Here is a 12,200-nt window from a genome sequence, read left to right on the forward strand (position 1 = left end):
AATTTCTTGGCTTGTCATGAGGATGAAATCACCGTGCAGAGCTCAGCTAAGGGTTACTTAACCCTAACTGCAATCATGTGAAGATGAGACTCCGCTGGGACAGGCCTGGTTTACCTGTGCAGGTGTTTATTCTCCGGTAACTTTTCAGAGGAGGAGATGGGGACAGGTGGTTTGATGTGGTGGTCTATTCGCCTGGACCGGAAACGCCATTACTGTGCCCATGCCTGTCTCCAAACCTCTGTCCTCACAGTTGTCCCTCCCTGGAATGGCCACCGACCCACCTTCACGTGGTCTTTCTTTACACACTCGCTACTCATTCTCCCTTCCCTAAGTGCTCGAGGCATTGGGGATTCAACTACATGCTTTATTCCAGACCTGGCTGCTCTTCCATCTCTTTCTGGTCTATGACGTTTGGGCTAAAGCACTTTGCTTCCCTGAGCCTCGATTTCCTGATCTGCAAAAGAAGACCACCTTGTCGCAAGGGACGAGTGGGATCCAGTAAGCGAGGGCGCCGGGATGGGAGGTTGGGACCATCTGCTTGTGGTTCCCTGCGGCCCGCACTCACTTGGCCGGGTGGAAGACGGTGCTCATCTCCTCCGCCAGGTGCCTCCGGAGGATGTGCTTTCCGCTGGGGATGCCCAGGGCGGTGGCCATGGCCTCGGCGTTGAACGTGGGCTCCAGCACCAGCACGGCGCCGTGGACGCCGCTGTTGGTCAGGTTGTCTGCGTACTCCTGAGGGCAAGGCACGAGGCTGGTTAACCCGCGGGGGCCACCCTGCTGGCTGAGAGGGGTACCCCGTTAGTCTGAGAGTGCAGCCCTGAGGGCCTGAAGGGGCTCAGCTCCGACTGGGGGTACACCTCCAACAGCAAAGGCTTCACTCCTTGGGGATCAGTTTGAGGGGGAACACCCCCTCGCTCTTTTAGGGCCATGAAGGCAGTGACCAAGACTATTTTGTCACTGACATATCCCCAGACCTTGACAGGCAGCCCATAGATGCTTGTTGAATGAGAGGATGGACCCGCATTTGACCGCACACTTGCTCAGGAGAATGAGGTTGGCTCAGGAGAATGAGGTTCAGAGGAAGCAGGAAACCCCGACTATGAGAGAAGCATCATTAGTAGAGGGGTGGGGAGGAGTTCTCTCCTTTTGAGTGATGGGAGGCAGGTTATTCTTGCCAGCCCAGGCAACGGTGCCCCAGCTCACACAAAAATGGATACTGGTTTACACACAAATGTGCATGGGATTTGCACCTGCCCGAGAGTTACCCCCACACCTGCCATCACCCCTCACCTTTAGGTCGATATCACGAACCCACTTGAGCACCCGCTGGTTGGTCCAGACCACGGGGTCTATGTTCTGCGTCTCACATCGGGCTCGGCGTTCCTGGAGGGCCTGGTGGGGAGGGGGAGAGTCAGGTGGGGATACAGGGAGCACGCCGAGGTCACGTGGTGCTGGCAGAAACCTCGGTGTGCCAAGGTGAGGAGGGGTCTGGCTGGGCCATGCAAGGCTGCTAGAGCCACGTCAACTGGTCAACCTATAGCTTGGCCTTTCACTATGGAAAACAGGGAGAAGCCCCCTGCTGGGGGTGGAGGGAGCCAGGGGTGGCGTGTCCAGGGGAGCGGGGCTGGGTGAGACTCACGGCAGCTGCTTGCTTAGCTTGAATATGCACCCCCACATCACCTGGCATGAAGTGGGCACTCAATGCATGTTTGTTGAGGGACACCCGACAATGAGGCCCTTCCATGTGGGTCCATCCAGCTTCTGGGGGGCAGCCAGTGTCACCCTAGTACAAAACCTCACCCACGACAACCTGCAGAGGGGTCAGCCTCCTTGGGGGCCTGGCTTCTGTGGCGGATGGGTCCTTCTCCAGCGCCCCCTGGCTCAGAGTCCTGCAGTGTGTCCCGACCAGCCCCAATCCCCTGCACGTCCGCCCCCCAACCCCCAGACTGGGGCTACCAGGGGCCAGGAGCCAGGGCTCATGTCCTCATCACTTCCTGTGCCCAGGGCCCTGCAGTGGGTGTTTGAGGAGGCCGTGAAGGGCTGGGCAGCCTCCTCTCCTGTCCCTTCCTCCTGACCCTGAATTGCTTGTGCTCTGATGGACAGCGCTGTAAAAGTAAACCACCTAGACCCAGCCCCGCAGGGCCCAGCAGCTCAGGGCCCTTTCCCTGAGGGAATATTCGGCGAGGTGTGCCTGTAGGTCCTGGGGGAGTTGAAGCAGACGTCCTGTGCTCTCTGGCTCGGCAGAGCTCAGAATCAAGGGGGCACTCAGAGTCCAACACTAACATGCCCCACAGCCCCCTGGTTGCTTACCTGGCATCCCCAGTGACTCCCCCACCTCAAACCCAACACTGGAACCTCTGCGGCCTTAGGTCTGTCCTCCGAGCCTTTGCCTGCGCTCTCTCCTCTGCCGGGTTTCATTCCCTCTCATACCTTCTACTGATCGACACCTGGAATTCCTCCTTCAGGGCTCAGTTTAGCTGTTACTATCTCTAGGAAGCCCCCGCTGTCCCCGATCCCCCGGGAGCTTCTCTGGGCTTCCTTCATTAGGACACTTTTCCATGGTTTCGTGGCCACCAGCTTCTTTGTGGTTCTTCCTGAGAAGCAGTGAATTCTTGGAGAATGAAGTTTCTCCATTTTCCCTAAAAAAAAAGGATAGGGCCACCAAGGCCCAGTAAGTATTTGTTGGAGGGAGAAGGAAAGGTAGGGAGGATGCATAGACGGATAAGTGGGTGAACGGGTGGGCGGATGGGTGGATGGGTAGATGCATGGACAGAGGGTTGGATGGACAGACAGTGGATGCAGGGCGATGGAAGATGTCGCCCCTCCCCCGCCCTGTTCTCACCTCCCTGCTGAAGTTCACTTGGTACAGCAGCTCGATCCCCAGCAGGATGCTGACCTGGTGGAACTTCTTGGACACGTTCAGGTGCTTCTCCAGGTCCCGCTTCATCAGGGAGTTCAGCATCCGCCCGTCGACCAGGTGGTTCTGGAAGGCCTGGGAGTACTGGGACAGGCCGATGTCATTCAGCCAGGCCTTGGCCACCCAGTGATGGTCCAGGTCGGCAGCTTTGGACAGGCTGGTGAGGAGAGGCATAGCCAGAGAGAGAGAGATGGGTGGGGAGAGGGAGAAGGAACAGAGGGACAGGCAGAAATGGGGCAGAGTTGAGCAGAGATGGAGACGGGTGGACGAAAGGAGGTGGAGAGAGAGAGAAACAGAGAGGGACCCGAAGAACGGAAAAGGAACGAGGGAGAGACAGAGGAAGCAGGAAGGAAGAGGCCACACTCAGACATGCCGATAGTGTAAAGGGACAGTGACGGAGCAGGAAGCGGCACCCCTAGGGAGCCCCTGCACCCCTCAGCCTGCCCCAGGGTTGCTATAGAAACCCTGAGGCCCACAAAACGGCCTGGCCCGTTTCTCCTTGGATTTTGCCCAGAGCCACACAGCAGCACCACGTCTTGGAATCAGAATTAAAATCTACATTTTGTTTATGTCAACTCCTTGCTCCTCACTGCCTATCTCAGATTCCTCTAAGTCCCACGCAGAACCCAGCGCCACACACGTAGTAGGTGCACCATGATTACTTCTCAAATGGATAAAAGGGCAGGTAGATGGCTCTGGTGAAGATGGTCCCGTCGGCTGTCATTCCCTTTATCGCCACACGGTGGCAGCCTCGAAGAAGGAATGAGGACAACACTTCCCACCTGTGGGGGGGACTCTGAGAAATGACCAAAGGTGCTGCCAGTTGCAGGTAGGGGAGCAGCATTGTCTAGGTGGGAGCCGAGAGGGACCAGGAGGGATCACGATATGAACGGGAAACGATGGACTTACAGAGTGACGCTGCCCTCCTTCCCGGGCCTGAGACCAGAACCAGCATCCTTCCCTTCTCCCAGGTAGAAGGGGTACCCCTTACCTCTCCCAGCTTGGCTGGAGGAGACTGTGAGAAGGGTGAGGGTCTCTGGGGGTCGCCCTACCAGCCACCCAAGCTGGAGACCTGGGTGGGATTTTCAGCTCCACCCGACTCAGCTTGCTCCTTCCTCTCCACCGCCCCCTCCAGGTGCCCGTGTCTTCCCTGGACTTCGCCCTCGAACCAAATTCTTTCTGGCGTCTGTGCCCTCTCCAGTCTTGTGTGCAGGACGGAGCTAGCAGATCAAGCCACTCTCCTGCTGGGGGTCCTCGTTGGTTCTTCCCTGTCCTTCCTTCATTCCGAGAATATGTACTGAGCAGCTACTGAGCGCTGGGCTTGGGATAGACGCTGCCTCATAATGAGCATGTCTTCCCTCGCGATCACTTCCCTTCTTTCTCTGCCCTCATGATCCCCGTCTCTGGGTGACATCCATCTCCAGGGCTCTGGATGATATGTGTAAATAAGGACTCTTAAATCCATATCGCTCCTCTCTTCTGAGTCCCAGATTCTAACTGCCCTCTTGACAGCTCTTGGCTATCACAGGCATCTCACATTTAATGGGCTCCAAATGAAATGCCCTGTCCCCTCTCGTGGCAACTCCCCACTCCCAACCACCATTCAGCTCCCCGTCCTCGCTTGGTCTGCCTCTTCCCTCCCACACCCCGTCCGTCTATCAATCAGTGTGTCTGTCTCCTTCTCTCCTTTTTGGGGTTTAAGTCATGACCAGCTCTGGCATAGAATTCTGCAACTGCCTCCTGACTGTCCCCCTGGCCTCCCCGCTCCTTCTAATGCACGTTCCCCATGGCTGCAAGATGGCCTTTTAAATATATCAATTAGATCGTGTCACTCCTCTGCTTAAAATCCTCCCATGGAGGAATCTTAAATGCATGTAACGAAAAGAAACCAATCTGAAAAGCCTACACGCTGTATGATTCCAACCATATGACATTCTGCAAAAGGCAAAACTATGGAGACAGTAAAAAGATCAGTGGTTGCCAGGGGTTGCGGGGAGGAATGAACAGGCAGAGCACAGAAGATTTTCAGGGTAGTGAAACCGCACTGTATGGTGCTGCGAAGGTGGATACACGTCATGACACATTCGTTCAAACCTGCAGTACCTACAACACCAAGAGGGACCCCTCATGTGAACTATGAACTCTGCGTGGTGATGATGTGTCAGTGTACGTTTGATTGCAGCAAACGTTCCATCTGGTGGGGGAGGCCGTGCACGTGTGGGGGGCCGGGGGTACACGGAAAAGCTCTTCCCCTCTGTTTGCTATGAAACTAAAACTGTTCTAAAAGCAAAGTCTTTAAACAATGAGGGAGAAAACAAAGACTATTTTAACAGGCAAAATTGAAAGAATCCATCATCAGAGGAATGAACTCTAAGAAGTGTTAAAGAAATTTCTTCAAGAGGAAAGAAAATAATAACCGTGTGGAAATTTGGACTACGCAGAGAAATCAAAAAGAGAACTCTGAAAATGCGACGACAGAAAGATAACCCAATTCATAAATGGACAAAGGACTTGAACAGACATTTCTCCGAAGAAGATACAAGAATATCCAACAAGCACATGATAAAATGCTCAACATCACTAATCATTAGGGAAATGCAATGAAATGCCATCTCGCGCCCATCAGAATGGCTATTATCAAAAAAAGAAAGAAAGAAAGAAAGAAAACACGTGTTGGGGATGTGGAGAAATTGGAACCCTCGTGCGCTGTTTTGTGGGTGCAGTTGCTATAGAAAACAGTATGGGGGGTCCTTCAAAAAATTAAAAATAGAATTACTATACGATCCTGTAATTCCACGTCTGAGAATAGAGCCAAAAGAATTGAAAGTAGGGTCTTGAAGAGGTATTTGTACATCCATGTTTAGAGCAGCGTTATTCACAACAGCCAAACGTGGAAGCTACCCGAGTGTCCATCAGCGGATGAATGGATAAGCGAAATGTGGTCTATACATGCAGTGGGATCTTATTCAGCCTTATAAAGAAAGGACATTCTGCAAAATGCTACAACATGGGTGAATCCTGAGGACAGTGTAAAATGGAACATGTTATTTATATATATATGAAAACAGTAGCACAAAGGCAGGAGAAGAAACCATCTTATACTGTACACGACGTTGCGTAATATTTGAAGCTAGACACTGGTAAGCTAGGTATGTATATTGTAACCCTAGAGCAACAATGAAAACATAAAACAAGTATAGTTTATAACCAGGAGTGAGAACATTCAACTAAGAAAAATTAATCAGTCAAAGGGAAAAAAGAACAAAGGGTAGATTTAAATAAAATAAAACAAGCAAAGCATCCCTGTGGCTTCCTTTTCCAGGAATAAAATCGGAAGTCCTTGGAGGAGCCTCATCAGGTCTAATCGCCCCCTCGCATACTGAGCTCGGGCTTGGGGGCTGTGGGGCTCCCTCTCCCCGAGCCTCTCCCCGCACCCATGTCCTTCCAGCCCTGTTCCTCACCCCCAGGTCTCAGTGTGCAGAGGCTTGGTCCGACTGTGCTGCCTGAAGCTGCTCCCCGCAGCCTGAGCCATGTGCTGCTAAATATTTTCTTCAAAGCAGTAATCACACATGGAACTTGAAAATCAATCGATCTGAGCAAAGGGACTCGGTTCTCTGCTAGACAGCCCGCTTGGTGCTTGGCACATGGCAGACGCTTCATTGGAAGAAGGACTACGGGAATGAAGGGTGGGGTCCGGGTTTCGTTCTCCCTCCTCCGGGCCCTTAGCCACCCAGAACCTCTGGGTCTGCCTGCAGCGGCCAGGGCTTCCTTGTCCCCTGTCCCTAGGCCTGTTCTGCAGCCCCCCACACACTTCACCTGCTCAACTCCCACAAGACACTGCTGAGATATTGCTCTCCCTGATGCCTTCGAGAACTCTCGTGCTGGGTCAGGACCCTCTCTGAGCCCAGAGCCTCCTGGAGTCCCACTCCTGCACCTGTCACCTGGATAACTGCTGCTTACCTGGCCGGCTGCCCATTAGACCGTCAGCTCCTGGAGGGCAGGACCGGGGGGCGGCATATCTACTAACGCCCAGGGGCCCCACCTGGCTCAGAGTTAATGCTCAACAGCTTCTGTTTGATAATCCGATGCTTGGGAGACAGAGCAGGGCTGGTGAGTGGGACATTGGCTCCACCCAGCCGGAGTCCCTGAACTGGGACCTTCTGGCTCAAGACCAGCTCCTTCCTGGGATGAAGAGCACCTGGGGAGACCCCCTGCCAGGGGAGACCCCCTTCCAGCCCCTCTAGCACCTGCTCCAGCTTTGTCACTTCAGGGGGACCCTTTCCAGGCCCAGCTATCATTGCTCTCTCTCCTGGGCAGGGATCAGAGCTCACAGCCTCCTGAATCGGACGCCGCTGGTCCAGGGTTGTCACTGCTGGGAACCAGAATGACTCCTTTCCGGCCTGAAGGAAAGGTTTGCTCAGCAAATTAGTGGTGCAGCTGGACGTGGGGTGGAGGGGTGGGAGGGGCACCTCGCTTACCCGGCTGGAGAGAGGCCCATTTATAATCAGCAATATCTAGCTGCACGCCGACAATTAATACACTCCTGCCCTTCCAAGCGGCTCTCTTTTCATTAAAGCTGTCCCCATGGGGCCTTAGCTTGGCAATGCTCTCCCAGCTGTTGGTCTGAGTTATTGTAAGCACCCAAGTCGAATAAAATGCCTGACCTTGAAAGTAATTCAGACATTTTACGAAATTTGACACTGTCCCCTCCCTAAACTGGGGAAGGTTACACCATGAAGTCCAAGTTCAGACATAGATGTAGATATCATCTAGGTTGTTATTCAACATAGGCGAGGCTGTGCTAGCTCCGAGACCTTGCACCTCTGCACCCCAGTTTCCTCATCTGTAAAATGGGGCCAATCACGCTCGTCTCCTGGAGATGCGAAGATCAAAAGAGGTAAGCGAAGGGAAAACCTTCCGCATAGGGTCTGAGATGCATCGGGTGTTCCAGAAATAGTATTTTTTTTTTTTTTGAAACTTTACTGTTGTTTTTAACACAAAGGCGACATGGGAAAGTGGGAAGTGAATTGACTTCAAAGTTCGATGTTTTATAGTGTGACTTTGTGCCCATGACTTCTCTGGGGCTCACTTTCTCCGTCTTTAAAATGGGGGTGAGAATGTCTCTCCTGCATTGATGTTTTGATGGTTGAATAAAATCATGTCCATAAAGTGACAGGTGATGGTTGGGCAAGTGTTGGTGGATTTTGTTGTCGGTGTTTTATAGTACGGGGAACTTGGCCCAGAGAGGGCCGTGTCACACCCAAAGTGACACGGGATGAGTTCTTGATGATGACCCCACTGAGGTTCTTACCCTACAGTCCATGTACTCCTAAATTTTTTTTGGGTGGGTCAGAGGGTCCCAGAATGCAAAGTTATGAAGGTTTGAAGATTTCTTCTGGGGAAATTGTCAGAAATTTTTATTAGACTCTCCAAGGGGCCATGATCTACAAGTTAAATAACTGCTGCCCTAATTCACTGTCCTTCACTTCCTAGGTGGAGAAACTGAGTCCCAGCAAGGGCAAGGTCACAGGGCCAGTTAGAGACAGGCCCGATTTCCACAGGGAATGGAACCCTCGAATTAAGGCCCCTCCTTCTGGAGGAAGCCCTGTGAGTGCCCCATGCTGAGCACATGACCCTTCCAGACCTGCTTCCAGCTCTCAAAATTTTTAGAAAGTCTTTCGCATCTGGCTGCTGATTTGAACCCAGCCCATAGAATCTTTGCTCCTGGAGGGTCTCGGGGTGACTGCAGGGTTTGGGGGGAACTTGGGCAGAGATCCCACGTTTCTGAGAGGTGGGGCAGGCAGCCCCACCCTGTTCGGTGAACACAGGCAACACTTACCGAGAGTGTTGGGCAGTGGGAACCGGGGTGGGAGGGGTTCCAGGTCTGGTGACCGAGGGTGGCGAGCCCTTTGGGGGATTCCCAGGAGGGCACAGGTCAGGAGTGGGTGGTGAGCATGAGGTGCCGTGGGACCCGCAGGAGGGGGCTTTCAGCGGGGTGCCGCTCCCCTCCCCCTGCTGGTTTCACCCTACTCCATCCCTCGCCGCCAGCCCCGTCATGGGACAGGCAAGGTCCTGATGCTCGGCACCTCCTCGCTTTGCTCGCTTTCGGTTGCTACCTGAGTTTCTGATCCAGTCTCTTCTCATTTACTTCCTGCCACCTCGGAATGACGCCAAGGACCCTGTCCAGGACGCACATAGATCTGGTTCTCCTGTTTTCAAACCAGCTCGATTTCCCACCCGAGCTCCCTCTTTTTTGAATCCACAAAGCTGCTTCTGCAAATAGCAGCACACGCCACCAGGTCTGATTAATTAACTGCACAGAAATGATGAGGAAACCAGTGAAGGAGATAATTATGCAAAACACAAGCGTCAGATTTACTAGCTTGTTCCTTCTTTCCCCTCCAGACTCTGAGCACTTGGGGAGGGGGGGCCCTTTCCTCTTCCCTGGAGCTGCTTGGTGAATGAGGGCCCCCCAACAAGTCTTGCCCACAAAAGGTCAGGGGAAAGGCAGGCAGGAGGTAGGCCGGGGTGGGGGATGGTACAAGCAATGGGGGCAGAGTGGCCTCGAGGGGGACACACCTGATGGGAGGGACCTCTGGCCAATTCTTGGTGTGCTTGCTAAAAGAAGGCCCCTTCCACCCGGTCTGATCATGTCCATTTTACCCTCTCCTTCCCATTCTGCTTCTCCCCGCCTTATGCTGTCTTCCCTTGCCCTGGAATGCTAAGAGCTGGGGTTGCAGGTGCAAGTCGGCAGAACAGACCATCTTGGCTCAATTTCCAAGTCCTCTCGGGCTGGCCCACCCTTGGAGATAGAGGAATTCTGGGGGCACGTGAGGTTCCCCGACTTCTATGTGGGGGGATCATGGGCATTTGGGGCCTCACTCATTCCCTGTTCTCCATGCTTCTATGGGCAGGCTGGCCCAGAGCGGGCCTGGGGTGTGCCTGGGTCTCCTGGCCAGTGGCATCCAGGGCCATAATATTCACACCCCCTTCATTCATTCCTCACCCCCGGCCCAGGCTATGGCACCTGTCCACCCCGCCCGTGTGATCGGAGGTCTCGAGGGAACTTCCCTTCCTCTCCTTGGTGGCCCCGGCCAGGCGGGGTTCCCAGGAGTGCGGGCTCACCTCCTGCCCGCCTCGGCGTCCCGGTAGTCCTCGATGGCCAGCCGCAGCTTGCGCCGGTGCAGGGAGCTGCACACGCCCAGGCCCAGCTCCAGGTCCTCATCGCTCAGACTCAGCAGCACCTGTTCCCCAGGAAGGGAAGTTTGGGGGACCCAAGCCTGTTCCCCAGGAAGGGAGGTTTGGGGGACCCAAGCCCTCCCAGGACCGCTGAGAGGCAAGCCACAGAGGGGCCTGCTGGCGGGGGCTGCCTCTCTCCGTCTCCCTATCTGCCTTCCACACGGTCAGGGCAGAGCACCTGGGCATCTCAGCAGCTGCCTCAGGCTGGGGCTCCAGGGGGTGAGTGGGTCACCATCTAGGCCGAAGAGCCTCTAGTCGAGTCCTGCCTCCCTTGAGCCAGGTAAAGGAAGGCTAGTCCCATCTTAAAGATGAGGACGCTGAGGCTCAGAAGGGCTATGAGCCTTGCTGGGGAGACATGATGACTCACTGGGAACACTGGAGCCTGAACCAGGACAGCCGGCTCTTAGATGACATCTCCCCTAACACGGAGGATTGAGGGTTGGTAGAGCTGATGGGAGGGCGAGGGGGGCTTCCCACCGGGGTCCCAGAGGTGCCCTACCTTCCCACTCTTCACGTTCTCCGCACAGGCCTTGACGTACATGGGCATGGCCATGACCACCTCCAGCCAGGCCTGCACGGTGCCGGCCTTCCAGTGGGACATGGGGGTGGTCCTGACCAGCTCCACCTGCTGCAGCCGGTCCACCTGCTCCTCGCCCTCCGACAGGCTGAGGCTCTGCCTCGTGGGGCTGCACTGACTGTCCGAGTCTGCAACACACAAGCGCACAGGGCCGTGCGATGGAGAGGGGTGGGCAGACTGCGACCCTGAATCTGCACTCTCGGGGTGCAGGCTTGCCTCCCCACGCCATGCATTTCTTCTTTTTAAAATAGATATGGCTTTTGCTTCATGTCGTCACCTCTCCTCCATTACAAAAGTAATCTATGCCCCGCCCCCCCATATAAAGAAAAGAATGCTGAAAACTTCATTCAGAAAAGAGTAAAAATAAAACAGAAAGTGAAAATCACCCCAAATCCCACACACTCAGAAACAGCAGCTGTTAGTATTTAGCTAAATATTCTTTGGGATACACAAATGCCCACGCTGCAAACACACACAGACCCACACACTGCACCACGTGCTCCGTTTGGGAATACGCTCTTGTCATTTACACGACGGAGGACACCCTTCCCTCCCCGGGGAGACCCGTAATATCTTTCGACTGCACAGGACTCATCGAGTGCACGCTCCGTAATTTATTTCGCTCACCTCCTGCTGACGGGCGAGGGTCGTTCCCCATTTTTCACAAACAATGCAGCAGCCGTCATCATTGGCCAGCTGGGTGATTTATTGTCTTAGGATAAATGGAGCCCCAGATCTATTCCTTAACATACTGAAGTCTGTTTCTGCAGGGGTCCTCCCAGACAAAAAAGGTCTACCCACCGGGATTTCCCAAACTTATTCTTCAGTCTGTGGTCACCTGCATCAGCACCTGATAAACGCGCCAAGTTAAAGTTGCACAGACTCCACCGAGGCGGGAAAAGAACCCCTTTGTCTAAAGCAAAGTTAAATAAAAACCCGTCAAACTCAATGCCATGAGAAATGACCACTATTAAAAAATAAGCCTGATTAGAAAGGACCGACCGATATTGCATATCGTAAATCATAATGATGGAGAAAATCCTTATCTGTCAAATTGGCGCATAGTTAAAACAATGGGTATGAAATCCACACAGATGTTAACAGTTACGGAGTCGGGGAGCCAGGAAAAATGAAGTTATTTCTCCTTTGCTATATGCCTTTGTATATTATCAAAGTTCCAGAAATAAACAGGTATACATTTATAATAAAAATTGGAAAAATTTAAAAATAGAGACTCGTATAAACAGTTATTGATGGGAGTTTATCTGAAGGAGGAATGCTCCGTTCACATGTTAGAAAATATGCCGTTAAGAAATCTGTTACAGGAGAATATTTTGACATGAGAAAATGGTCACAATCTATTGCCAAGTGAAAAAGCACTCTACAAGACAGCAGGTGCAATGTGATCCCAACTGTATTTTTAAAAATTACATTTATATGTATAATTATAATTGTATATATGTATAT

The 12,200-nt window shown here is 53.1% G+C and overlaps 1 protein-coding gene across 1 annotated transcript in view; it reads right to left on the bottom strand.

The window, feature by feature from the left end:
* The window catches only part of KAZN (kazrin, periplakin interacting protein), a 123,554-nt gene that overhangs the window by 7,594 nt on the left and 103,760 nt on the right, over positions 1 to 12,200 (bottom strand). Inside the window, exons 8-12 of the mRNA XM_025048544.1 lie at positions 10,656 to 10,861; positions 10,043 to 10,161; positions 2,843 to 3,074; positions 1,291 to 1,392; positions 566 to 732 (exon numbers count right to left, since the gene is read on the bottom strand). Coding sequence (XP_024904312.1) covers positions 566 to 732; positions 1,291 to 1,392; positions 2,843 to 3,074; positions 10,043 to 10,161; positions 10,656 to 10,861 — 826 coding nt within the window. The remainder of the gene's footprint in view (positions 1 to 565; positions 733 to 1,290; positions 1,393 to 2,842; positions 3,075 to 10,042; positions 10,162 to 10,655; positions 10,862 to 12,200) is intronic.

This window comes from Pteropus alecto, unplaced genomic scaffold (assembly GCF_000325575.1).
Source record: "Pteropus alecto unplaced genomic scaffold, ASM32557v1 scaffold125, whole genome shotgun sequence".
NCBI classification, from domain to species: domain Eukaryota; kingdom Metazoa; phylum Chordata; class Mammalia; order Chiroptera; family Pteropodidae; genus Pteropus; species Pteropus alecto.